This window comes from Gopherus evgoodei, chromosome 2 (genome assembly GCF_007399415.2).
Source record: "Gopherus evgoodei ecotype Sinaloan lineage chromosome 2, rGopEvg1_v1.p, whole genome shotgun sequence".
NCBI classification, from domain to species: domain Eukaryota; kingdom Metazoa; phylum Chordata; order Testudines; family Testudinidae; genus Gopherus; species Gopherus evgoodei.
The window spans coordinates 49913132-49939433 of NC_044323.1; the positions used below are offsets into that span (position 1 = coordinate 49913132).

At 40.3% G+C, this 26302-nt stretch overlaps 1 protein-coding gene across 4 annotated transcripts; it reads left to right on the top strand.

The window, feature by feature from the left end:
• The first annotated feature begins 890 nt into the window (after positions 1 to 890).
• On the top strand, positions 891 to 22570 carry MIOS (meiosis regulator for oocyte development). Of its 4 annotated transcripts, none has more exons than XM_030550639.1 (11): positions 891 to 1077; positions 1861 to 3231; positions 4958 to 5056; positions 7043 to 7300; positions 7819 to 7988; positions 11901 to 11966; positions 14180 to 14338; positions 15436 to 15588; positions 16991 to 17195; positions 19979 to 20108; positions 21579 to 22570. In XM_030550639.1, the coding sequence occupies exons 2-11, from the start codon at positions 1935 to 1937 to the stop codon at positions 21673 to 21675; spliced, it is 2634 nt and encodes an 877-aa protein (XP_030406499.1). In that variant the 5' UTR covers positions 891 to 1077; positions 1861 to 1934; the 3' UTR covers positions 21676 to 22570. The 4 variants fall into 4 exon arrangements, with proteins under 4 accessions (XP_030406499.1, XP_030406500.1, XP_030406502.1 ...); XM_030550640.1 differs by having other exon boundaries at positions 891 to 1023; XM_030550641.1 differs by lacking the exon at positions 891 to 1077 and adding an exon at positions 1084 to 1334.
• The last annotated feature ends 3732 nt before the right edge of the window (positions 22571 to 26302 follow it).

Sequence of the window (26302 nt, forward strand, 5' to 3'; positions counted from 1 at the left end):
CCACATCCACCCTGACTGAATTGGCCCTGTCAACACTGGATCTCCACTTGTTAGGTAACTCCCTTCTCTTCCTGTGTCATTATAATGCCTGTATCTGTAACTTTCACTCCATGCATTTTTTTACCCATGAAAGCTTATGCCTAAATAAATCTGCTAGTTTTTAAGGTGCCATTGGACTCCTTGTTGTTTCAATAAAAAAGAGGAGTTAAACTTACTGTGGCTGTTTGGTTGCTGTAAGCAAGTTTTGGATGTTTTCACTGGCAAGGCAATTTGGTGCTATCTCTCAGCCCCAGATTTGAAACATCAGAAACACCAATAAACATCAGCTTTGAGTTTGATGATTTACTGTTTATAAATGATGATTTGATGTTTATAAATCATGATTTGAAATTATTAGGCAAACCAACATTGTCGAATCGAATGTGCCCTTGTCATAACAAATGCAGCTGTGTGAAGAAGCCAGTCTTCGTTCATGCTTTTCATTTCCAGAACTACTATGCTTTTTCCGATACAAGTATTTTATCATATATGTGCTTTTAAAGTGTGGATTCATGCTTCAATGTCAACTAACATTTCCAACCAACAACTAACTGGATTTTTTCCCAACCAGCAAACGGGCTTCCCGAGGTGCTGAGCTAAGCGGCTGGTGGCGACGCAGGGCGCGGCCCTTCGTGCACATCCCCCATGTGGAGCGGTCCCGAGGCTCGCGCCGCGGCCCCGCCCCCCGCGACAGGCCACAGAACCCCTCCAGCGGCGGGAAACCAGCACTTCCACTCTCCGACGACTCCAGCAGTCGCCCTGGCAACAGGGGCGGTATCGGGGCGGGGCTTCCTCTCAGGCCGCCAATCGAACGTGACAATACCCGTTACCGACGCCTTGGTGACGTAGGCAAACGGCGCTGCTGACTGCGTAGAAAATGGAGGGCGGTTGTGGTCCTTATGTGGGGGCTGCTCGGAGACCGAAGCCGGAAGCGAAGGCGCTGGTGGCAGTGTCGTGTTCGGTTCGGAAGAGCGATTGAGGCGGGTACGCGGTGAAGGAGCGGAGCGGGCCTGAGCCTTCCCCGCCGCGCGCCGCAGGGTGGGTTTCCAGAAATGCGCACGTTGCTCTGGGGGAAGGCAGATTTCCTCGAAATGATACACACAACGAGTGTCCCCGAGGAGGGAAAGCTACAAAAAAATCCTCCCTCTAACGTGTGAAGATTCTTTGTAGCAGAGTAATAGTAGGTGGGAATTAATGTTTGAGTTAAAATCCAGTTCTGTGTTAAAAACCTCACCGAAACTCTGTATTGCAACACAATCAGCAGAAGGGAAAGAAACGAGCTGCTTAAGAGTTTTGTAAGTGCCTTTGACAAGATCAAAATATGTGTATGTGCGCCTAATACTTTAGCCTGTATATGAGTTGGTTTCTTTTAAGTCTTTTTTGTGTCACAAAGAAGACGTTTGTGCTTTGACAGAGTTTTTTCATATTGCCCATGAGATGAACTAAAGTCTGAGATCATGTGGTCTGAGATACTTCAATACTCATGGTAGTATAATAAAGGAGTAATATTCACAGGGATTCATACATATGGAAAATTCTGTTTTCAGTTCAGAGAAGACTAGCTGGATGTTTTTTCTCAGTAGATAATGTTTTCACCCCTATTACATCAATAACACACAGAAGAGGGTTGAGAATGGAACCTTGGGGTGATGGGGGAGAATTTTACAATCTCAGCTTAAGTGTATACAATGCTTGAATGTTTGTTTGCCTTAGAAATAACTCAGGACCTAGTCCTAGTTTTAATTTAAAGATGAGTTAGGCAGCTAAAGAACGAATATAAAAATGTGTTCACTAAAACCATTACAATTCCTTTCTTAACAGTTTCCATGTGGATGGACATCACCTGAGTCTTCCTACAGAATTTTAGATCACTTGCATTGATCTATAATTGCAACATGAGTGGCTCCAAACCTGATATTCTCTGGGCTCCACACCATGTTGATAGATTCGTTGTATGTGACTCAGAATTGAGCCTCTATCACATTGAGTCTGCTGTCAGTTCAGAACTCAAAGCAGGATCCTTGCGATTATCAGAAGAAACTACAGCTATGTTATTGTCAATAAATTCAGACACGCCATACATGAAATGTGTGGCTTGGTATCCAAAATATGATCCTGAATGTCTGCTAGCCGTCGGACAAGCAAACGGTCGAGTTGTCCTTACCAGTCTGGGCCAGGATCACAACTCAAAGTCCAAAGAGCTGATAGGAAAAGAATTTGTTCCAAAACATGCACGGCAATGTAATACCTTAGCGTGGAATCCATTGGACAGCAATTGGCTTGCTGCTGGCCTGGATAAACATCGGGCTGACTTTTCAGTATTGATCTGGGATATAAGTAGCAAATACACTCCAGAGAGTGCAGTTGCCACAGAGAAAGTGAGACTTTCAGCTGGAGATACTGAAGCTGGGCTGGTAGTGACGAAGCCGCTTTATGAATTAGGACAGAATGATGCTTGTCTTTCTCTTTGCTGGCTTCCACGGGACCAGAAACTTCTTTTAGCTGGAATGCACCGAAACTTGGCTATCTTTGACCTTAGAAATACAAGCCAAAAAATGTTTGTAAATACCAAGGCAGTTCAGGGAGTGACTGTAGACCCATACTTCCATGATCGTGTGGCTTCCTTCTATGAAGGTCAGGTTGCCATATGGGATCTCAGAAAATTTGAAAAGCCTGTTTTAACCCTAACAGAGCAACCAAAGCCCCTAACAAAAGTAGCTTGGTGTCCAACAAGAACTGGACTGCTAGCTACTTTAACTAGGGATAGTAATATTATTAGATTGTATGATATGCAGCATACTCCCACACCTATTGGAGATGAAACTGAACCTACAATAATTGAACGAAGTGTGCAACCCTGTGACAATTATATTGCTTCCTTTGCATGGCATCCCACAAGTCAAAATCGAATGGTAGTTGTGACTCCCAACAGAACTATGTCTGACTTCACAGTTTTTGAAAGGATTTCTCTGGCATGGAGTCCAGTTACATCTCTTATGTGGGCTTGTGGCCGACACTTGTACGAATGCACAGAGGAAGGAAAGGCTAGTTCCTTAGAAAAAGACATAGCCACCAAAATGCGTCTCAGGGCTTTATCCAGGTATGGCCTTGATACTGAACAGGTCTGGAGAAACCATCTTCTAGCTGGAAATGAAGATTCTCAGCTGAAGTCGCTTTGGTACACTCTGCACTATATCCTTTAACTTGTAAAATAAGGGAAGTTGTAAAGGAACCTTTTATGCAGATCAGTCTCTATAAACAATTTATATTTCACACTTAGTGGGTAAAGAGCTTATAATGTAAACAGTGCAAGATATTGCACATACTTTCTGAATATTAAACATAGGAATTGAAATTCTACTTTTCCAAATCCCAGAGGAAAAAATAATGGAGGAAAAAACATATTGTCCTAGTAGTTTTCTTTCCAGACGTGTTTATGTCCTTCATCTCCCCAGGACACTTCAAAATACAGTTACAGAGGCAATCAAGTACCTATTTGCATGATCAGGGTAGTGCTTATATTTCATTTAAATTAAATTAAATATGGTCTCTCTTCTTCCTTTTTTTTTTTTTTTAAACTTTATTTTTAGGAAATGTTTCATTTTTACAAGTGAAATATCTACTCTTCAGAGTGTATTGTAAGGACTAACTAATGTTTGTAAAGCACTTTGAAGATTAAAAGTATGGAAGTGCTAAATGTTTATTTTCATGCATTATTGCATAGGACTCATCTACCTGAATAGTTCCAAACCTTTTAGACAGTTGTATACTTTTCCTGATTTAGGGCCCAGTCATATTTACAAACCTGGAGGCAGTTAAATATTTCAGAATGTAGAAGTACCCCCCTGCCTAGTGGAAACTGGGTCCATTCCATGCTATATCCTTGGCTACCATTTGGGTGAAAAGCAACACACATTTGTGGACAAACTGTAAAAAGCAGTCACCTTTTGCTCATTGTACACTTTCACTAAGGGCTTGTCTAAATGGGAAAATTTACCAGCATAGTTATACAAGTATAATTATACCTGTAAATTTTCCCATGTAGCTAAGCACTAATATTTACCAGCTATGGAATTGTCTATACATACAAGCAGCAAAGAGTCCTGTGGCACCTTATAGACTAACAGACGTATCGGAGCATGAGCCTTCGTGGGTGAATACCCACTTCGTCGGATGCATTCTTCAGTATTCATCCACGAAAGCTCATGCTCCAATACGTCTGTTAGTCTATAAGGTGCCACAGGACTCTTTGCTGCTTTTACAGATCCAGACTAACACGGCTACCCCTCTGATACTCTATACATACAGTTATTCAGAAACAGCTCTTCCAGAATATGCCTTCTTTCTGTTTAGCTACATCCACTTTGAAAGTGGGTTAAGATAAACAGGAACAGGGCACTTTTGGAATAGGAGTGTCTACACATGGTCTTATTCAGGAATAAGTGCTAAATGTTGAGGTCTCTGACACTTTTGGATGCTGGGTAGGCACTTAAGGGGATAATCCATTAAGTTTCTTGTTGGAGACTTGACATTTCTCCATTCACCCTCTCTCTAACTTTAGCCCTTTAGATTTTTGCTGATGTAGACTGTATCTCCCTTCATTTTATTGGGGGAGTGCGGGGGGGGTGCTATTCAGAATCCTAGTGAGCTGGGACCAGCCAACCCATAAACAAATTAGCAAGTAAGGAAATCTTCTTTGACAGCTATACAGTCGTACTGTTTTCTTTTGTTAATTTATTAAAATGTTAATACATTTTGCTTACAATGGTCCATTAGTATGGTGCTCTGCAGGTGACCATCCTATTGTGGAGAGGCTGGTACGTAAGACTACTTGAATAGAAGCATATTTGAAAGAATGAGGTCTTTCTCCTGTAATTAAACATTAAGACTTTTTCATGTTTCCTATACATGTGAATACTTATGAAACAATATACTGAAGATATGGATCAGAAGCTTACAGGAAACAAAGGGTCCTTAGTTTATGCAGGCATTAAATCAATTGTGAAGTCATCTTTGGGTAAGAACATTACTACTTTAATAATTATACTGTAGCATGTTTACAAAAACTTTGTGGAGACTGGTATGCTTTTTGTCATACAAAATTGTTAACTTGTTAGAACAGACGTTACAGTATATGGAAAAAAAATAAATATGCAGAAAGATGATTCAGAAGCACAAGTAAACATTAGTTTTTAATTTGGCTCTTAGATAAATGCTGTATATGCTCGATCATAAGCCAGTTTGTTTATAAGCTGACACCCCCAAGATGCAGAAGCAAAAATGGAAATTTTCAATAACCCATTCATAAGCCAACCCTGTAATTCAGGGGTCAGCAAACTTTAGCTCCTGGGCCATCAGGATAAGGTGCTGGTGGGCTGAGATGGTTTGTTTACCTCAAGGGTCTGCAGGCACAGAGGTCAACCTAAGTAAACAAAGTGTCTCAGGCGTGCCAGCTGCTTACCCTGACAGGCTGGGACAGCAACTGGTGGGGAAATTTTTTTGTGGAGGAGAAGCTGGGGGTCAGGGGAGTAACCCCTGTGACCACCCTGCACATGACCCCCCCCAGCCTGGGACCCCCACACTCTCCCCATCCCATCCCTTCCCACCTTATCTGGGGAGGGCTGGGGCAGAGGGATAGCTCAGTGGTTTGAGCGTTGGCCAGGGTTTTGAGTTCAATCCTCAAGGGGGCCATTTAGGGATCTGGGGCAAAAATCTGTCTGGGGATTGGTCCTGCTTTGAGCAGGGGGTTGGACTAGATGATCTCCTGAGGCCCCTTCCAACCCTGATATTCTGTGTCTCTGCCTCTCAGAGGATGTCTCTGACCTGGCCAGAGCCTGATCTGGCGTGCCGGGCCGGGCAGCGGAGCCTGATCTGGCGGGCCGGGCCGGACAGCCATGGAGCTGCAGCTGCTTTGGGGGAGAGCTGTCTGGCCAGAAGTGGAGAGACTCTGGTCCGGCCTCTTCCCTTCTGGCTGTGCTGCCTCTCCTTGCTCCCTCTATTGCGGGGAGGGGCTATGTTCCCACCTCTCCCTCTCTATACCCGTTCATAAGCCAACCTCTGTCTCTGGTGCTTCCCTTTTTTACTAAAAATATTTGGCTTATGAATGAGTATATATGGTAATTTGAAATGAAACATAATTTTTCTTGCAATAGCACCCAGAATTTCTGGTGTGCTTTGAAAGTCCGTTAACATAGAGCAAGATGGGTTTCAGCTTACTTGAAAGGTCATGAAGATTTATTTCAAACATTGCTTTTCCTGATGTTATGTAAAAGCTTGAAAATGATTCATTCTTTTTCTGTAACCATTTGACAATATAGGGTTTTGTTTGTTTTTTTTCTGACTAAGAATGCAGCAGCAGTCAAATAGACTTTGTACTGGTTACTTCTTTGTATATGTCAGAATAATATAATCAGTGATGTAAACCAAAGTACTGAGTAAGTCCTTCGTGTGTGCGAAAGAGAGAAAGAGGGATATGTGTGTGTGTGTGTGTGTGTGTATATGTGCATGCCATGTGCTTGCTTAGCTGAATAAAAAGATGTTTCACTTATATCGGTCTTGCTTCAAGGAACTTATAGAATGTGTGGCTAAGCGCCTTGAAGAAAGAATCATGTCTTTTTATTCTGGGAAGCACCTGGAACGTGTTTGGCTGCTGAGAGAAATAATGAACAATAGAATACTAGTAATAACGGAAGCATGTGCTGTTCTGTCACCTCTTTCCTTTTTAAGCTCAATTTTTGCTTTTTCAAATCTGAATCTTGTTACAAAGTTCATAGGAGCAATGAAGAGTTTCCAGAATGTTGTGTTGGTAAGAAGACTTGACTGGAAATAAGTATCAGTTTGATGTACATACTAAGAAGTCATGTATTTACACCAAATTCTATTCTATACGAATGCTAAAACAAAAGTTTAGTAAATGTTCTTTTGTAAATAACTTTGTTTTCAGTGAAGCTTGAAATTAAAATGTTGCAAATTGTCTGTCAATTTAAATTTTGTTTCTTCTTAGGGACAACAGAGAGTCTGAGGCATAGAAGGAGTGGGTCGGATAGGCAGGCAGATATTATTCAGTATCTAAGTGAGGAGAGGTCATTGGCGTTGCAGCTCTGTGGGTGGATAAAGAAGGGAATGGATCTAGATGTGGAACCCTTTCTAAATTCTTTGGAACAAGAAGGAGACTGGGAGAGAGCTGCTGCTGTGGCACTTTTCAACTTGGACATACGGCGAGCAATCCAGATCCTAAATAAAGGAGCTTCTTCTGGAAAAGGTATATTTTTGTACCTTCCAATTTTTTTATTTTTTTTGGTTGCAGATAACTTGCCTTACTGTTGCTAGATCAGTTTTCCCTTGCATAGAAACCCCATCAGGGCATTAATGGCAGCAAATGAATACCCACCCTTGATGCACTTAATTCAGTGAGGGTTGGATTGGGCCCCATGTTAGAGAATTTAACAAATTCTGATCTGTCACTCCTTTCTTTAATGCATTATTGGTCTTAATCTCTTAAAAGAGCAAGGGATGATCTCATGCCCTGTACAAAATACACCCACTAGAACCCTAGAAATGCTGATATCTAGTCCAATACCCAAGATCAGTCTTTTTTTCTTTTATGAAGGTATTTGTTTTATATTATTTAAATAGATTGCTTTTCATTAGTTTTTAATGTTTAGTGATGCAGGGAGCGAGGAAAATATGTCTGAATGTCAGCATATGTGGGCTATTTCAGATTATTGGACAAGTGCTTCTGAATTTTTATCCCTGTACTTGGCGGTTTTTGTTAATCAGGTGATCTGAACCTCAATGTAGTAGCAATGGCTTTATCAGGATATACAGATGAGAAGAACTCCCTTTGGAGAGAAATGTGCAGCACTCTGAGATTACAACTAAACAACCCCTACTTGTGTGCCATGTTTGCTTTTCTGACAAGTGAATCTGGTTCGTATGATGGAGTTTTGGTAAGCAATTTTTTGTCACACTAAACCTCCTTTAACTGTATACAGAGGTCTATACATGAATTCTTTGAATTTAATTCTAAATAGAATGTATTCTTGTTTACTTCCTCCTGATGCTCACTGTTTTCTTATGAATATTTCCTTTAAAAAATCCTATGATATTCATGAATCCATAAAAGATGGAATAAAATTCTAGCTAAAAATGTCAAAGTTCTCTTCATAGTAAAACTTTTAAGAGGTAATTTAGGATTTTTTCTTTAATTGTAAACTTACTGTAAAACTATACAAAACTACATGAATAACCCTTTAAATTTATAGTTGGGATCTTCTCTCTTTCAAACACTAAAAGACAATGTAAAGAAAATACTTAAGCAGGTAGGGAAGCAAATGAGTGAAAAGATGGTAAAAGGGGAGGGAAGGGAAAGCAAAGCAAATTGAGAAAGCAGAGAAGTTCATCAAATTTCCCTTCGTGTTTTCCCTTAAGTTAGCATTCGAATTCACTCAATTGTCGTCTTTGCTGTTTTATAGCAAATTTAGAAAACTGATCTTTTAAAATATTTAAAAGATTGACAACCTTGCTTAGGCTATCTTCTGGAAAAACAAATCAAAATTTCTTAAAACAACTGGCATAGTGGAATAGGGTAATCCTATGCATAGGGCCATGCCAAATTCACAGCCATGAAAAATGCGTGTCAGACTGTGAAATCTGGTCTTTTGTGTGCTTTTACCCTATACTGTACAGATTTCACTGGGGAGACCAGCGTTTCTCAAACTGGGGGTCCTGACCCAAAAGGGAGTGAGTGTGAGTGTGTGGGGGGGGGGGCGGGTCCTGGTATTGCCACCCTTACTTCTGCGTTACCTTCAGAGCTGGGCAGCCAGAGAGCAGCGATTGTTGGCCAGGTGCCCAGCTCTGAAGGCAGTGCCCCACCAGCAGCAAAGAAGTAAGGATGGCAGTACCATACCATGCGACCCTAACTTCTGCGCTGCTGCTTTCAGAGCTAGGCAGCTGGAAAGTGACCGCTGCTGATGGAGCAGGGACCCAGTCTGCAGGCAACAGTGCGGAAGTAAGGATGGCAATATTTTACAATACTATGCTTGCTTCTGCACTGCTTCTGGCAGCAGCTCTGCCTCCAGCACTGGGCTCCTGGCCAGTAGCCACCGCTCTCCAGCTACTCGGGTCCGAAGACAGTGCTGCCCCCAGCAGCAACGCAGAAGTAAAGGTAGCAGTACTATTCTTCCCCCCCCCCCCAGCGCACGCTAACTTGCAGCCCCACCCCCTACAACTCCTTTTTGGGTCATGATCCACTCAATAACACCTAAAATCATGCAATTTACTATTTTAAAAAATCTTATGACTGTCAATTTGACCAAAATGGAGCATGAATTTGGTAGGGTCCTATCTATGTAGGAGCCCCAGGATCAATTCCCATTTGCCATTTCTTGTTTCCCCAGAGCACAAGGTAGCTGAACCATTGCAGAGGCAACATATTTAGTCCCTCAGTGATTGGGGGAAGGGAGGCAAGAAAGTGGCGTCACTCAATGGAAACTGTTCTGGCCAGTGTATGGATCAGTGTTAACTGGCATCAAAGGGATAGCTGTCCAGACATTGTGAGGAAAAGCAGTCATGACTTAAAGTGAGGCTGAGATTAATGTTCTCCCTTTCAGCAAATGTGCACTCTCCAGGATGTGGGGGAATAAGAGCAAATCTAAGGAGGGTTAGCAGTTCATAAAATAATCCACTAAAAACCAGTCACAGGGGTCTAAGAAGGGATTGGCAAAAGGTAACACAAACAGGACCAACAAGATAAAGAGAAGGATAATAAATAAGTGGTACTTTTTTTTTTTTAAATAAAAAAGATATACTTGAAAATTAATTCTAATTTCCCCTGCGCCCCCCAGTTTACCTTAAAATAAAAAAAATAAAAAATAAAGACAGGTTGGGATTCCTGATGAAAAATACTGTTTCTTTTGTTTATCATTTTTACAGTGAAAATCTTTGTAATAAAAATAGAGTGAGCACTGTACACTTTCTATTCTGTGTTATTTAAATTAGGGCTGTCAATTTTAATTGCAGTTAACTTGTGATTAAAAAAATTAATTGCAATTAATCAGTTTTAATCACACTGTTATACAATAGAATACCAATTGATTACAAATATGTGCACTAAAAATGATGATTGGTATTTTTCAGTTCATCTCATACAAGTACCATAATGTAATCCCTTTATCGTGAAAGTGCAATTTACAAAATCTAGATTTTTGTTGCTGTTACATAACTGCACTCAAAAACAAAACAATGTAAAACTTCAGAGCCTACAAGTCCACTCAGTCCTACTTCTCATTCAGCCAATTGTTAAGACAAACAAGTTTGTTTACATTTAGGGGAATTAATGCTGCTGGCTTCTTACTTACAATATCACCTGAACGTGAGGCATTCGTATGGGACTTTTGTAGTTGGCATTGCAAGGTATTTACATGCCAGATATGCTGAACATTCCTATGTCCTTTCATACTTCAGCCACCATTCCAGAGGACATGCTTCCAGGGTGATCTCAGTCGTCTTTGTTTTTTTTTTTTTTTTTAAAGTTAATTTTAAATTTGTGACTGAACTCCTTGGAGGGAGAATAGTATATCTCCTGCTCTATTTTTATCTGCCATATATTTCATATTATAATAGTCTCAGATGATGACTCAACACATCTTCATTTTAAGAATGCTTTCGCTGCAGATGTGACAAAATGCAAAGAAGGTACCAATGTGAGATTTCTAAAGATAGCTACAGCACTCAACCCAAAGTTTAAGAATCTGATGTGCCTTCTAAAATCTGAGAGGGAAGAGATGTGAAGCATGCTTTCAGAAGTCTTAAAAGAGCAACACTCCAATGCGGGAACTACAGAACGTGAATCCCCCCAAAAAAGAAAATCAGCCTTCTGCTGGTGGTATCTGACTCAGATGATGAAAATAAACATGTTGGTTCGCACTACTTTGGATTGTTATCGAGCAGAACTTGTCCACAGCATGGACACTTGCCCTCTGGAATGGTGGTTTGAAGCATGAAGGGACATGAATATTTAGCGCATCTGGCATGTAAAAATCTTGCGACGCCGGCTACAACAGTGCCATGGGAATGCCTGTTCTCACTTTCAGGTGATGAGAACAAGAAGCAGACGGCATTATCTCCTGAAAATGTAAACAAACTTGTTTTTGTCTGAGCGATTGGCTGAACAAGAAATAGGACTGAGTGGACTTTTTGTTTTTGAATGCAGTTATATTTTGTACATAACTCTACATTTGTAAGTTCAACTTTCATGATAGAGATTGCACTACAGTATTTGTATGAGGTGAATTGAAAAATACTATTTTGTTTCTTGCAGTGCAAATATTTCAAAAATAAAGTGTGCATTGTACACTTTGTATTTTTTGCTGTATTTGAAAATAAAGGAAAAACATCCAAAAATGGTTATTAAATTTCAATTGGTATTCTATTGAACAGTGCGATTAAAACTGCGATTAATCACAATTAATTTTAGTCGTGATTCATTTTTTGAGTTAGTTGCGTGAGTTAACCTTGCATGTTTCCCTGCTGCTTGGATGTATTCTCCAGTATACATGCTGGAAGCACTGTGGACCAGCACTGTAACTTGCCAGCTTTTCATAGACTGAAGTGCAATTTGTCGGGTCAGGCTTTCTTGCCATTCTGGTAGATTGCCCCTGGTAATCGTTTTATGACTAAGCATAAAAAGGTACCTGGTACTTGAAAGAGTTAATATCACAATGCGAGGACACCTCTTATTCATATGCATAATGAAATTCATGGCATTAGTTATACAGTAAGCGTACTGTTCTGTTTGGAAGCAATGAGTGATTTGGAAATTTGAGCTTTATATTGCCATATGTGTCTGTCTTTCCTCACAGTATGAGAATAAGGTAGCAGTACGAGACAGAGTGGCATTTGCGTGTAAATTCCTCAATGATGCACAGGTGAGTGTGTGTTTTGAATAGGAGCATAAACTGATATGCCATCCTGTATTTTTAATCAGAACCTTTTATAGAAAATTCTAAAAGTGTGAATAATGGACGTAATGATACAATGTGTTCCTTTCCTGAAAATAAAAAGGAATAAATTAACTATTGTATAATCTGAAAATCAGATTATACCTTCAGTCTGATTTCCAATTGTGATAATTAGGGTCAGTATTAATACTTTCACTATTTTTATAGCATGTTACTACGTTAATAGATGTATTTCTAACAGGATACACATACTGTTAATGCCATGTATCTTTACTAGCAATCTTATAATTATAGGATCTTAATCCACAACTGATTCTGCATAGGTGATTGCCCACTTAATTCAGTGGTGCTTCATGCTGACAGAGAGTTCTGTTTGCATGGTGTAAATGGCTGGATCAGGACCAAACTCTGTAGAGGAAGTTTTCACAATCTGTCTCTTGGTTGCCCTTCTTTCTCCTTTGTCTGGCTCACATACCCATGGTCAGGTTAGCAAACAAAAATTAAGCATCCTTCAATTAGTGATCTTATCTAGGCATGTAAATTTGTTTAAACTGTTTTCATGGGAAAAGTTGGGTAAACAGTTTTTCATGCCTGTAACAAACTAACCTGATTAAGCTGCACAAACTCTTTCTTTGCTGTTTAAATGCTCCTTAAATTGTTGTCTAATTGTGAAGAAGCTCTTTCAAAGAGAATGTGTGTTAATCTCTAAGGGTATGTCTACATCTACAATTTTGCAGCGCTGGTTGTTACAGCTGTATTAGTACAGCTGTATAGGGCCAGCGCTGCAGAGTGGCCACACTTACAGCAACCAGCGCTGCAAGTGGTGTTAGATGTGGCCACACTGCAGCGCTGTTGGGCGGCTTCAAGGGGGGTTCGGGGAACGCGAGAGCAAACCGGGGAAGGAGACCAGCTTCCCCGCGGTTTGCTCTCGCGTTCCCTGAACCCCCCTGCAAACCGCACGGAAGGAGACCTGCTTGCTCGGGGGTTCGGGGAACGCGAGAGCAAACCGCAGGGAAGGAGACCTGCTTGCACTGGGGTTCGGGGAACGCGAGAGCAAACCGGGGAAGGAGACCAGCTTCCCCACGGTTTGCTCTCGCGTTCCCCGAACCCCCCTGCAAACCGCAGGGAAGGAGGCCTGCTTGCTCCGGGGTTCAGGGAATGCGAGAGCAAACCGCAGGGAAGGAGACCTGCTTGCACTGGGGTTCGGGGAACGCGAGAGCAAACCGGGGAACGAGACCTGCTTGCACTGGGGTTCGGGGAACGCGAGAGCAAACCGGGGAAGGAGACCAGCTTCCCCGCGGTTTGCTCTCGCGTTCCCCGAACCCCCCTGCAAACCGCAGGGAAGGAGACCTGCTTGCTCGGGGGTTCGGGGAACGCGAGAGCAAACCCGGGAAGGAGACCAGCTTGATTACCAGAGAGGCTTCCTCAGGTATGCTGGGATACCTGCTTATTGCACGGAGGTCAAGAAAAGCGCTGGTAAGTGTCTACACTTGATTACCAGCGCTGGATCACCAGCACTGGATCCTCTACACCCGAGACAAAACGGGAGTACGGCCAGCGCTGCAAACAGGGAGTTGCAGCGCTGGTGATGCTCTGCAGATGTGTACACCTCCTAAGTTGCAGCGCTGTAACCCCCTCACCAGCGCTGCAACTTTGTGATGTAGACAAGCCCTAAGACTTGACTTCAGAGCACGTTTTGTGCTGGTAGAACAGCAAACTCTTGTAGTCTTTAAGGTCAGAAGGGACCATTAGGATCATCTAGTCTGGCTTCCTGCACAACACAGGCCACAGAATCTCACCCACCCACTCCTGTAACAAATCCCTAACCTATGTCTGAGTTATTGAAGTCCTCAAATCGTGGTTTTATATTCCAGCTTAGGTTAAGAGAAGTCAGATAGGTTGTTTGACAGTAGGAAAGGGTATTTTTTAAATTACCGAAATGGTGGCTCATCTTTTGTTTTCCCACCATGTGAGGAAACTTGAGTACGTTTGCCAGGATTTTGACTCCGATGCAGTGAAATGGATGTTTCTGTATTTTAGACTCATTTTTCTGCATAAATTCCAGCAGATACCTCTAAGGGAGAAAATTAATCAAAAAGTTGATGTGTTAGCATGTGCTAATTGATCACATTAAAAGGTCATGAGAAAAACATGAAGGTGGAAATCCTTTATTTTTGTAGCTGAATAGATTCATTGAAAAGCTGACAAATGAACTGAAAGATGCTGGGAACTTGGAAGGAATTCTTCTGACAGGACTGACAAAAGATGGAGTGGACTTAATGGAAAGTTACGTTGATAGAACTGGGGATGTCCAGACAGCAAGCTATTGTATGCTCCAGGTTAGTATTTCTCTCTGAAGTAATTTCAGGTTACTCCATTATTCTTCAGCACTATAGTAATAAATCTTATATAGTGAACTAAAAAGTACTTCTTAGCATGTACTAAAAAAATGAGATATACCATCTAGAGCCTATGTAGTTTTACTTTCAGTGTTTCATTTGGCACCTTAGAAGCAGAGGTTCTCATGGAGTACTCCTTTCCCCTTCCACTAGCTGGGCTGGGCACACCTAGCCACAGTCTGATACTGATTGAGTTCCCGTGCAGGATCCTGGGATGGTGCTCTGTTAAATGTCCCAGTACTTTCCTTACTTCCCAGAAACTGGTGGCAGAAGAACTTGGATCCTTACCATGTCATTGCTTGGTGCGCTGGTGCCTGGAGCCGTCCCTAATCATGCTCCTAGCAAAGCGTTGTACAATTATAAGATACATGGGTTTCTGAACAGTACTAAAGCATAGTATTGTATTATAGCTCATGTTTGGTGAATTTTTTTATTTAATAGATAATCTTGAATGTTTCCTTTAGTCATACTACTTTGTGTTGCTTCAGATATCTTTTATTAAATCATGTGAAACCTTCTGAAGAAAAGTTACTTCTATTGTGGGATGTAAAATATTAAATACTAACCAATAAGTATTAGTATTACCGCTAATACAGGGGTAGACAACCTATGGCACATGTGCTGAAGGCAGCATGTGAGCTGATTTTCAGTGGCACCCATACTGCCTGGGTCCTAGCCACCGGTCCTAGGAGCTCTGCATTTTAAATTAATTTTAAATGAAGCTTCTTAAACATTTTTAACCCTTTGTTTAGTTTACATACAACAATAGTTTAGTTATATATTATAGACTTATAGAAAGAGACCTTCTAAAAATGTTAAATTGTGTTACTGGCACATAAAACCTTAAATTAGAGTGAATAAATGAAGACTCTGCACACCACTTCTGAAAGGTTGCCGACCCCTGCACTAATATATTGCGGTTAATGTTTAAAACAAATTGACAGCAGACCCCAACCCCAGACCCTGACGCATGTCGTGTTAACAATTAATTTACATCCCTAGTATTCTGTATGTTGGTGGTTTATTTCATGCTTTAGGGCTCTCCATCTGACGTACTTAAGGATGAAAGGGTTCAATATTGGATTGAGAATTACAGGAATTTGTTGGATGCTTGGAGGTTCTGGCATAAACGAGCAGAATTTGACATCCATAGGAGTAAGCTGGATCCCAGTTCAAAACCTTTAGCGCAGGTAAACATGAATTATATTTTTGTGAGCATTTAATAAGGTAAAAAGTTAGTCCTTCAGCACCTCATCCATAGGGTTTCCTTTTAAACGTTCATCACAGCGTCCGCTCAGACCTAGCACAGTCTTATGTGCCTTCAGTAGGTCCAGACCATCCAACCCTTTCTAAAGGATTTGGGACCTTCTTGGACTCAGGGATCCTATCCATTTGCTGAGGAAGAAGGTTGTGAGGCATTTTAAAAAAGGCCGTTTGTCTAAAATTTCTGTCTTTCTGTTAGTCCCTGAAAAATGGAGTGTGAACTATATGTATACCTCTCCAGAGGGTAGCTTCAAAGGGCTGATAACAGAGGAAGTGCATTAGCAACCCTCCTCCCTATAAGAGAGAGTACATACTGCCACAATAGCACATACACAATTGCCTTTTTAATACAATGTACCCCAAAGGTATTCAATAAGGTTTAACTTAATTCATAAGATTTGTTCAGGATATTGTCAGTCTGTCACACTTGCATAGAGAAATGAGGCACATACTCATTGTTAGCCACATCTTGGCCTCTACCAGCAGAAAGGAAGGCCTGGTTTAAGGCCATGCTGAAAATGTTGCTGCAAGAGCCTGTTAAATGTACATAGGGCAGGCAGGGTGGCGGTGGTCTGACAAAAGCTGCAATCTTGATTGTTAGATGATGGAAAATAGTACTGAAAAAATCCAGTTTCCCTTTACAAAACAGTGGAAATAAGCTTTCAAGTCTTTTATTAAAGTAAGCTCATTTTTGTTCAGTGTATTTTAGCAGGTGTTTATGTAATCGTTTTATAAGAGTAGAAACAGGCCTTTCAACAACTTTGATTTCCAGCACTTTCTATGGTGAAAGCAGGTGCCTTCATCTCCTGCTAAAAAGAATCATTCAAACTGCAGCAGTGCGTTGAGCTCCACGCTTGTCCCATTCACTGTAAGAAAATACTGACACACACAATGACAAATATTGATTAAAAAATGCCCTGAATTTTTTTGTGTAGCCATGTAAGGCATTTTATATCTTACATGCAAAGACACAATCAATACTTTTTCCTTAAAATAGTGTCCTGTACAGCCCTATAGCCTTGTATCTCTCAAGATTCTAAACTTTTGTATCTGTTAATCTTCATGTACTGTTTAGAATCTCAGATGGGCTCTCCTATGTATATTTCAATTCAGATACATTGCTGTTATTGACTTAAGGTGGTGGTTTTTTTTTAAATTCTGTAGCTTGTAGCCGACTGTCTATTCAGGATGAAATTTTAGCTTTTTATCTTAAATCAGCAAAGCAAAAACTTCTCAATTCATGAACATAACTAGAATTTATTGGTTGTACCCTGTTGCAAGTATCTCATTCCTATTATTAATTTTGGCTTTTGTCTTGTGTTTTTGCAGGTATTTGTGAGTTGCAATTTCTGTGGGAAATCAATCTCTTATAGCTGTTCAGCCATACCTCATCAAGGCCGAGGTTTTAGTCAATATGGAGTAAGTGGCTCACCAACCAAGTCAAAGGTTACAAGTTGTCCTGGTTGTCGGAAACCCCTTCCTCGCTGTGCACTTTGCCTAATAAATATGGGGACTCCAGTTTCCAGCTGCCCTGGTATGGCACAATTTTAAGAAACTCCTTTTTAATCTTTAAAATGCTGTACTATTTAAAGGCGCATGATTAGCAGCCCATGTTTCATGACACAAATGCAATGCAATATCTCTTTCTACTCTTATTATTTTGAAATACCTCTCTCATTGAGTGAAAGATTCACTGGTTCAAATCCCACCCGGTTCAGTGATGAGATCTCTGATTACAATTGTTTGATACCTGATAGTATGGAAATTGTTCCTGACTGTTTCCCTGTAAGATACCAATTCCCTCTATGAACATGGAGGTTACCCTCTCACTACTAGAGAGTAGGCTCTCCCAAGTAGATGAAGTACTTTCTGGCATCGCACCCTACTGTTCTTCGGTTGCTGCCACTGCCCATGAAGATGTATGTATCCTATGACTCAAGACTTCAGTCTTCTGGAGCCCAGTCATATGTGAGAGAAGTGTAAGTCTAGTACACCTCTATCTTGATATAACACTGTCCTCGGGAGCCAAAAAATCTTACCGCGTTATAGGTGAAACCGCATTGTATCAAACTTGTTTTGATCTGCTGGAGTGTGCAGCCCTGCCCCCCCTGGAGCACTGCTTTCCCGCAGTGTAAATCCGAATTTATGTTATATCGGGTTGCATTATATCGAGGTAGAAGTGTAGTCAGAACACAGGACAGGGAAGAACTAAGAATTCCTGATTTCTAATCCTGACTCTAATACAGTTTTCCTTTATGGTCCTGAGCAAGTGACTTGATCTCTCTGCTTCAGTAAAATGAGAATAAAACTTAGTTATGTACTTCACAGGGTTGTTAGGATTAGTTTGATGTTTGTAAAGTGATCCCAAGATGGAAATATACTATAGAATTGCTAAGAATTTCATGCTATAAACAAAAAGTAGGTAAAAAATACAACTTTAGTAAATATTATAGTATCTTTCTTTCTTGTTGACAAATCTGTCAACGAGTGTAGGGTGAAGAACAAAGACAATGCAGCAAGTTAAAGCCATTAAATATATCCAAGAGAATATGCATTTCTTACTTTAAACTTTCAACTGTTTACATTTTCCTGCAACATGAAACATGAATAAGATTAATCCATGCCTTGAAACTATTAAAAAAAATAAAATAAAACCAAAGCACTTTATTTCTAAAATGTAATTATAGTAAAACTTATTCTCTCTTTCTCCTCTCCCCTATGACAGGGATATGTCCTTGATCATGCCCCCTTTTGGCCCTGCAGATATACAATCACTCACTGAGACTCACCCTACCCCATCCCTTGTTGTGGGGGCTCATTAACTTTGTTTTAAAAAAAAAAAACAAAAAACACCTCATTTTTAGTCCCTCTAGTCCAACCCTACTGCTGGTACTGTGGCTAATATTGACAAGTGTCTTCTCCCAATTTCAGGACTCCACAGACACTCTTCCTGGAGCAGACTTATAGCTCAAATGGCTCACTCTCCTTAAATCAAGCTTTCCTGTTGCCGGGTTGTATTTCAAAACAAGTTCACTCTCCCTAGGTCAGGAATTCCCCACTGTCATCCTGGAGCTGGGTTCTCCCCAGCTGGGCCCCTCTTTACTCAGTCCTTTCACTTATCACCTTATAGAAGTTAACAGGCAAGCAGTTCTCCTGCTAGAGTCTCTAGGAGCTACTCTCTCCAGGAGCACCCTCCTCCAGCTGAGCTCTAGTAGCCTCCTGCCAGGTCCAGGTGCTCATTAGTTAGCTGCCAACCACACCCTCTTGGCAATTAATTGCTTACAGATTGACTGTTCTCCTTAAAGAAGCCTGTCATGGGTAGACTGGGTCCTGACTCCCCAGAAAGGGCCAGCCATCTTGTGATGCTCCCCCATATGTACAATGTATAATGTGTATTGCAAAAATTTAATTGCTAACTAGCAAACTAATGTGTCCTCCGCTGTGGTGTCATGAGGCTTATTTCATGGCTGTAACAGCCTTCAGTCTTACTGGTTAAATGCTAAACAAATTGTGTTGATGCTTTCTCTCACCAACCATGCTTATAGTTCAGTATTGTGATATTACAGACATGGAATATAGTATTGTGTTGTCATACATACACACATCCTTTCCCAACTGTTTCACCAGTCCATTTTAAAACTTCTTTATTACAATTGTTTCCATTTATAGCTTATTGATGTGTTACTATGTGGTTCTGGAGTAACACTCTTCCAAAGCAGAAGAGAAATCCTGGCAATGAAATAGGTAACATTAGAAAATGTAGCAGTTATTGCAAAAGAAATAGTGTGAAATAAAGCTATTAATAGGCAAGCAGAAATTACTGTGACCAATAAGAGCTAAAACAGTAGCTTAGCAATATAATTCTATTAGTTTTATCCTTCCTGGTATATTAACATTTTTTTCCTGTTTATTAATTTTGCTAATTGTCTCTTAGGTAGTGATTTTATAAAATCTGAAAATAGAACTGCAAATACTCTCGTTTGAAACCTACTGAGAAGCCAGAATGTAAGATCTCAGTAGTATTGGGAGTACCAAAAAGTCATGGAAAATGCACATGGTAACACTGTAAACATCTATAATATTTCAAAATATTTGTGCTCAAATGAGAAATACCATATTGAAGAAAAATGCTGAAGCTTTCAAGATAGACTCATTGGTTAAATAATTTTCTTAACTAATTTATCACTGCAAAATAAATGAAAATTACAGTTATCAGTTTATTTCTGCTTCCAAATCAAGCTCCTAATTTGAATTTTAAGTTCTTTAATACTCCAGTATAGCACAGATATTGACTGAAAGTTTCTTTCCTGTCCATAGGAGTATCAAAGTCAGATGAAAAGGTGGATCTTAGCAAGGACAAGAAATTAGCCCAGTTCAACAACTGGTTTACGTGGTGCCACAACTGCAGGCATGGTGGTCATGCTGGACACATGCTCAGCTGGTTCAGGTAAACTGGCAAAATTAAACATGTATCCTCTCATATAAATTATATCTAATGTGCCATATCGGACATACCTCCTTGGCTGTCATGTTTGTTAAATATAGTATTTACTTGTCTGGTATTATGTAAAACAAGTGAACCACACTTAAGGTTGAGATTTCAGCTTTAACTCTGCATCTCCTGATTTTGAATCCTCGATTTCCAAATCTTAATATTGCATTAACACTAGCTTTTGCATGGAATGTATATATCAGCAGAGCCATTTTTCTGCTGTCATTCCACAGTGGAGAGTCTGAGCATTTGCTTGAGATTCAAGATAGTTGTGTGTGATTGCAAGACACTATAATCAGTAATGGCCAATTATCCAATTAACCCCTGTGCCATTGTGCTGAAAGGCATGCCCTATCTAGAAACAGCTGTAAGTGTGAACAAACTTTCTGTTTTCCAAGACTGTCTTGGTATATTGGTATTGCTTGATGGTTCTATTTGGAAAGATGTAGGGGAGATGTTTCCTGATATAGGGATCAAAGAAATGGAGAATTCCTGTGAGGGACAGCCATTGTTAGGGGTGGTCCAATGGAAAGGGAAGCTGGCAGCCTATGGAAGCAGTCTGATAAAGTGGAGAACTTGCTAGCTGGACAAAAGGCTGCTGTTTGTCATGGTACTAGGGGTTAGCTATTGCTGAGCATCTGGGAGAGTGTTAATTTCCCAAATGTAAATAGTGATTTCACTTTGACAGTCCTGAGGTTTTTTTTGTCTTGTTTTTAAATTTTGTGTACTGTGTTAAAAACTTATTCCTTTCTGTTTTCTCATGTTGTGATGACAGGTGTCAAATGTCAGGTTCATTGGAGTTGTATTTTGACAGTTTAGTAGCATAGCTAGGATTAGTTTCTAGGTTGCCTCGTGATTTATTGCAAGATGTGGCATGTTGCCCATTAACTATTCTGTGTCATGCACAGTAAGTAGCCTTTTATCCCATTAAACTGTAGGATGTTATTAAATTAGGGTCTCCTCTCTCTAGATGTCATGCTATACCTCCTGCAGTTGGTGCCTACTACTGCTGGGGATATTTGAGCCCAGTTTGTCACACTATATTGGATTTCCTGTCTTGAATTTAAACTTTGACTGTGTCACCATTTTACATATTAGAGAGAGCATTTTCAAAGATACAGACAGGACAAGGGGGAGAATGTTGTTTTAATTTTATCTACTTCAAGTTGACAGTATAAAACTTACTTTCTGAGCTCCTATGTCCTTTCTGCCTATATTTTCATAGTTAAAAGGATTGATCCTCTGCTTTCAGATAACTAATTGCTGATTTATTCTGTATGTTTTATTATTATTTCCAAATTATGTTCAACTGTTGATTTCTTTGATCGTGTTGCTGCACAGATTTACATTTTGGGAAATACAGGACTGAGATTACAAAGCTGTTCCTTTACAATTTTATAATCCCGTGTTTCCTTTCTCATCCAGGGACCATACTGAGTGTCCAGTTTCTGCGTGTTCATGTAAATGTATGCAGTTGGATACTACAGGGAATCTCATCCCAGCAGAGACTGTTCAGCCATAAAACAACCAAGTTTAAAAATGTGGGCCTAATAAATGTCCTTCACAGCCTATACATACCTCAGAACAAGTAACTCATGAATCGTCTATAGTGGAAAAATAAATCATTCTGTTGGATCAGCAGTTTTGGCGTGTGAATAGTTTAGATGTGCTTCACAGAGCCAGGTGTTGCTGGAATGAACCTTTTTAAATGTGCCTTTTTAAATGTGCCACTATAGTCAGTTGTTGAAACAGATCCTTTTAGAAATACTTCCACAGGTTTTATTGAAATTCAGTAAGATTTTTTTTCAGAGCAGGCTATTCTCTTGTAGCTACTATATTAATTCATTATGTATGCTGTATATACTCTATCATAAGCCGCCCCTTCCCCCCACCCCCTCCCGCACCTCCTGAGGTCACTTCCAACCCTGATATTCTATGATTCAGAGTAACAGTGAACAATCCATGAATTCGCCATCTGAAATGAGCCAGTATTATATACTGTTTTAATATGATTTCTGGGCTTTCAAAATAGATAATTGAAGACTGTTATTGAGCAAATCCCTGAGTTATGCTGTAGCTTTCTATTTTCATTCATCGCTGCTCATTATATACAAAAGATACTCTTTCTTTGAAATTCTTTCAGGAGTCCAGCTATTAAAATGTTACATTTCTGCTATAGATTTTTCTTGAAAGAAAAGTTGCATTCATGTAATTTTTTTCTGTATTCACATTTTGTTAATACTAAGACTATTTCAATACAAGTTTACCTACATATCTTGCTGTTTGAATGTAAAACTTTTGATTCGGTTTTTTCCTAACAAAGTTCTTCAAACTGTTTCATTTAATAAAAAGAGGAATATCAACTTCAAAACGGAATACAAATAAATCCTGATTTTTATGAAGGGTTCTTGATGATATTTTGGATGCACACAAACTGAGGTTTTGTAAAAGTTAATCAGATTCAATTCAAATTATGATTACTGGACCAATATAAATTTCAGATAACATGGAGATTTGAATATTCAGTGTTTAGAAAATCAGGGTTTACCTGCTCTTGTAAAATGTGTTGAAATGTGAAAGGCACCTATTCAAATTATGCTACAGATTACCAGTGGACATTGGCCCTCCTCATAAAATTGAACAATTTTTAAAGTTTCTGGTCAAGAACAGTTTCATAACCTGTTGCTAGTCAGGAATAAAATTCATTAGTGGAGCACTGAGTGTCATCTGGCCACATCATACTTGGCTCTAGTGAGTGTGTGTTTGTCCTTGATTTTTATAAGCAACAAAAATCACACAGAATTAGAAGAAACTGCTTTAAGGTATGTGACAATAACATCAGTTTATTTGGGTGTGTGTGTATGGGTTTTTTTGTTTTTGTTTTTTAAACTGGTGAAGAAAAATTGATACTTAACACTCTTACTGTCACCCCCCCCAATGTTAGAAGATGGAACACTAGCAATAAAGTGGTATCTTATTGCCAGTATTGTGAAAAATTGGTCTTTAAAAAACAGAACATACTGTAAGATGCAACTGGTTACCAGTATTCCACAGTATTGGCAATAAAGTAGAAGCCAAATGTAAATTATGTTGTGTGGCAAATTGCTGGCACTACTATGATGGGTCTCGCACTTTCTCTTCTAGAGGGGGGTCAGGGTGCTGTTTCTTGCCCCTGAACTGGGATATTAACTGCCCCACTAGTCCTAGAGGAGGGGAGTGGAGAGGGAGAGACCTGGGCCTGCCCTCTACTCCGGGTCCCAGCCCAGGGAACTGAGGGATAGTGGTAAACCACTTGAACTAGTGGTTCCCTCTCCTGCCCTTCCTCTTGTGGGGGCTTCCTGCCCTCCCTCTGCACAAACCAGGTGTCCCTTTACTTAGCGTCTTGGTCGTCTTAGCCCACTGCAATGCTTCTCCAAACTTTTCTCTGCTTCCCTCCAAACTGTTCTCTGCTCTAACACCAATCCAATCTGCTTCAACTCCTTCTCCTGTGTGATTGAAGCAGGGGTTTTTTATCAGGTGACTGGCTTCAGGTGCTTTAATTAATCTATAGCAAACTTTCTTCCCTCTAGAGCACTGTTTCCTAAACTTGGGACGCCGCTTGTGTAGGTAAAGCCCCTGGCGGGCCAGGCAGGTTTGTTTACCTGCCGCGTCTGCAGGTTCGGCCGATCGCAGCTCCCACTGGCTGCGGTTTGCTGCTCCAAGCCAATGGGAGCTGCTGGAAGTGGCGCGGGCCGAGGGATGTACAAATGGCGTCCCAAGTTTGGGAAACACTGCTCTACAGGGAATAAGGCTCCCTTCTAACCCTCTCCTGCTGCCCTCTGGCCATGCTGTATCATAGTATATGATGCCTCACCAGGGACTATTTTGTTTTGTTTTGTTTTTTTATTTAAACCTATTGTTTTAATACATTAATTACTTTACCCTACCCTAAAATTGTTACCTAATTGGTAGTCTTATTTTTAAACTAATTTGTAAAAGGTGCTTGATATTTGATTATTTGTACAAAGGCTTACTTGGAAGGGGGAAAGATGTTTGTCTTATTAGCAGGAAATATTTATTTCTACCTACCCAATTATATTTTGTACACTTTGTTTTGATTGGTTTCTGCCAATCTGAAATATACTCCATTAATAAATGTAAATTTGAACTTAATGCATAAGTTATTGTTCTGATGATATAGTGCAGGCAATGTAATATTTAGGTTTCAGTTTCACAGGAATCTGGATTTTAGACTGTCAAGAATTTTATTTTTGTTTTGTCACTACTATTGTCACTATAGTAGTGACAATTCATTGATTTTTTTTTTTTTTCTGGAATATCCAGTATAAACAACAGCATGACTACTTACTGTCATTTTTCCCTCATGTAAAAGTATTGTCAAATCCTATCATCATGAAATTAGAAGCTTACTTTATGATTCTCTTCATATCTTTAAATCATATAAGTTAAGAATGTTTGTATATTCTAATACAGTATAAGCACATGTAGTCAGTGCTCAAGCTTTCAGGAAAATGCATTATATTTTAACACCCTCATTTCAGTACAGCACAAGAAGTGCAATTCTTCAACATTTTAATCTTGTTAATCCTTATTATTTCTCCTGTGCTGGTTTTAAAATAAAGTTGTGGTTTGTCTGTCTCTCTGATTTGCTGCTTTAATGTGAATTGCTTCTTTGTGGTTTTTATCTTCATTGTTCCTTAGCATTCTACTGACACCACAGCCCATGAAGGTAGGAGTACAGTAAAGAATAAATACATGCAATTTCTGTTTAATGAAATGTTTTTTCAGTATTATTTTTGGTTTATTTAGGCTTCTATACTGGATTCATATCCATTTGATACCAAATGTGAATATTTATATATAATAAGAAATTCTTATAATTAACATGAGATGGGGATTGCAATTTGTATGGAGTCTGACAACATGATACTCAAATAGAGAGGGAAAAATCTTTGCCTCAGTCCTCAGAAAAAGCCACTAAATACAGAAGCTGTGGAGGGGAGTTGCAAAGAAACAGTTTGCAATGCCAAATCCAGGTGGCCATTCCTATCCCTGGAATTCTTTAGGGTGGCCTCAATGCTGGCTATAGCTCCAAATGTCAGCCAGAGATAGAGTACAATGTGCTCTGTCTAGGCCGCCTCTCTCCTACAGCCATATACCTTCAGCTAATTGCGTGTAACTATAACAAGCCTGGTGGTCTACTACATGTTTTTCTGGTTGTACAGCTTCAATAGTTACTCTTCCTGAGTTTGGAAACAGCTGTTGTAACAGATTTGTTACCAATCTGCCTTCAGGGGATCGGGCTGAGGCCACAGGATCTTTAGGGGAGGAGATGAAGTGACAAAGTTTTAAAGCTTTATTAACCAATTAACAGCGGTGAGTGCTGGATGCACCCCTCATCACTCAGAGAGAGGAAGAAAGCATTAGTGCCCAAGCCCTAACCCATTTTCATACTTACACACACACACAACCCAAGGCTGGCCAAGCCTGGGTGTAACGTAAGAAGAAGAGGAGGAAGGGTAGACAAGAGTTCTGCCCTATGCACAGGTCGTCTAGGGTCCGCTGTAAATCTCTGACTTGCTTCAGCTCTCAGGAGGGTTTTAAGCCCTGGGTTCTTCTGGGGGTGTTTTCATCCAGGGACCTTTGCCCCCCGTGCTTCCAGTACCAGTCCAAACCAGCTTTCCGTGGCTCCCTTAGTTTCCCCAAAACACACTGGTTTCAGGGTCATGAGACTTTGTTTGTTTGTTTTTTTCAACTCACTGGTCTTCACAATCTTGTTGGTTTTGCAACCCCTTCAGTTCTGTCTGGCTCAGTTCTCCCTTTCTCATGGCTGGCAGTGTTTTTGAGATACAGGCGTCTGGCTGTTAGGCAGCAGAGAGCTTGTTTGTGTGCACTGGCCTTGGGCTGCAGTTACGTTCCTTATCTTTGGGCCTAGCAGGATTGTCGAGTTAACCCATTCCTTTCTCCCTTCCTCCTGCTTTGGCCTCTTGTAACTTGCAAGGGAATCTTCCATTCCACACTCACACCTTTAACCCTTCCCAAGATACTTCTCAATGCATATAAAGGCATTAGCAATATATAATGCTCGTGCTTATCCATGGGACCCTGGAGGGAGGAGGGGGGCGTTTTATTGTGACACTGTGATTATT

Coding starts and splice junctions, on each gene's coding strand:
- MIOS (XM_030550639.1), top strand. CDS start 1,935: ATGAGTGGCTCCAAACCTGATATTCTCTGGGCTCCACACCATGTTGAT. Junction 14,339..15,435: donor CAAGCTATTGTATGCTCCAG/GTTAGTATTTCT, acceptor TTCATGCTTTAG/GGCTCTCCATCTGACGTACT. Junction 15,589..16,990: donor GTTCAAAACCTTTAGCGCAG/GTAAACATGAAT, acceptor GTGTTTTTGCAG/GTATTTGTGAGTTGCAATTT.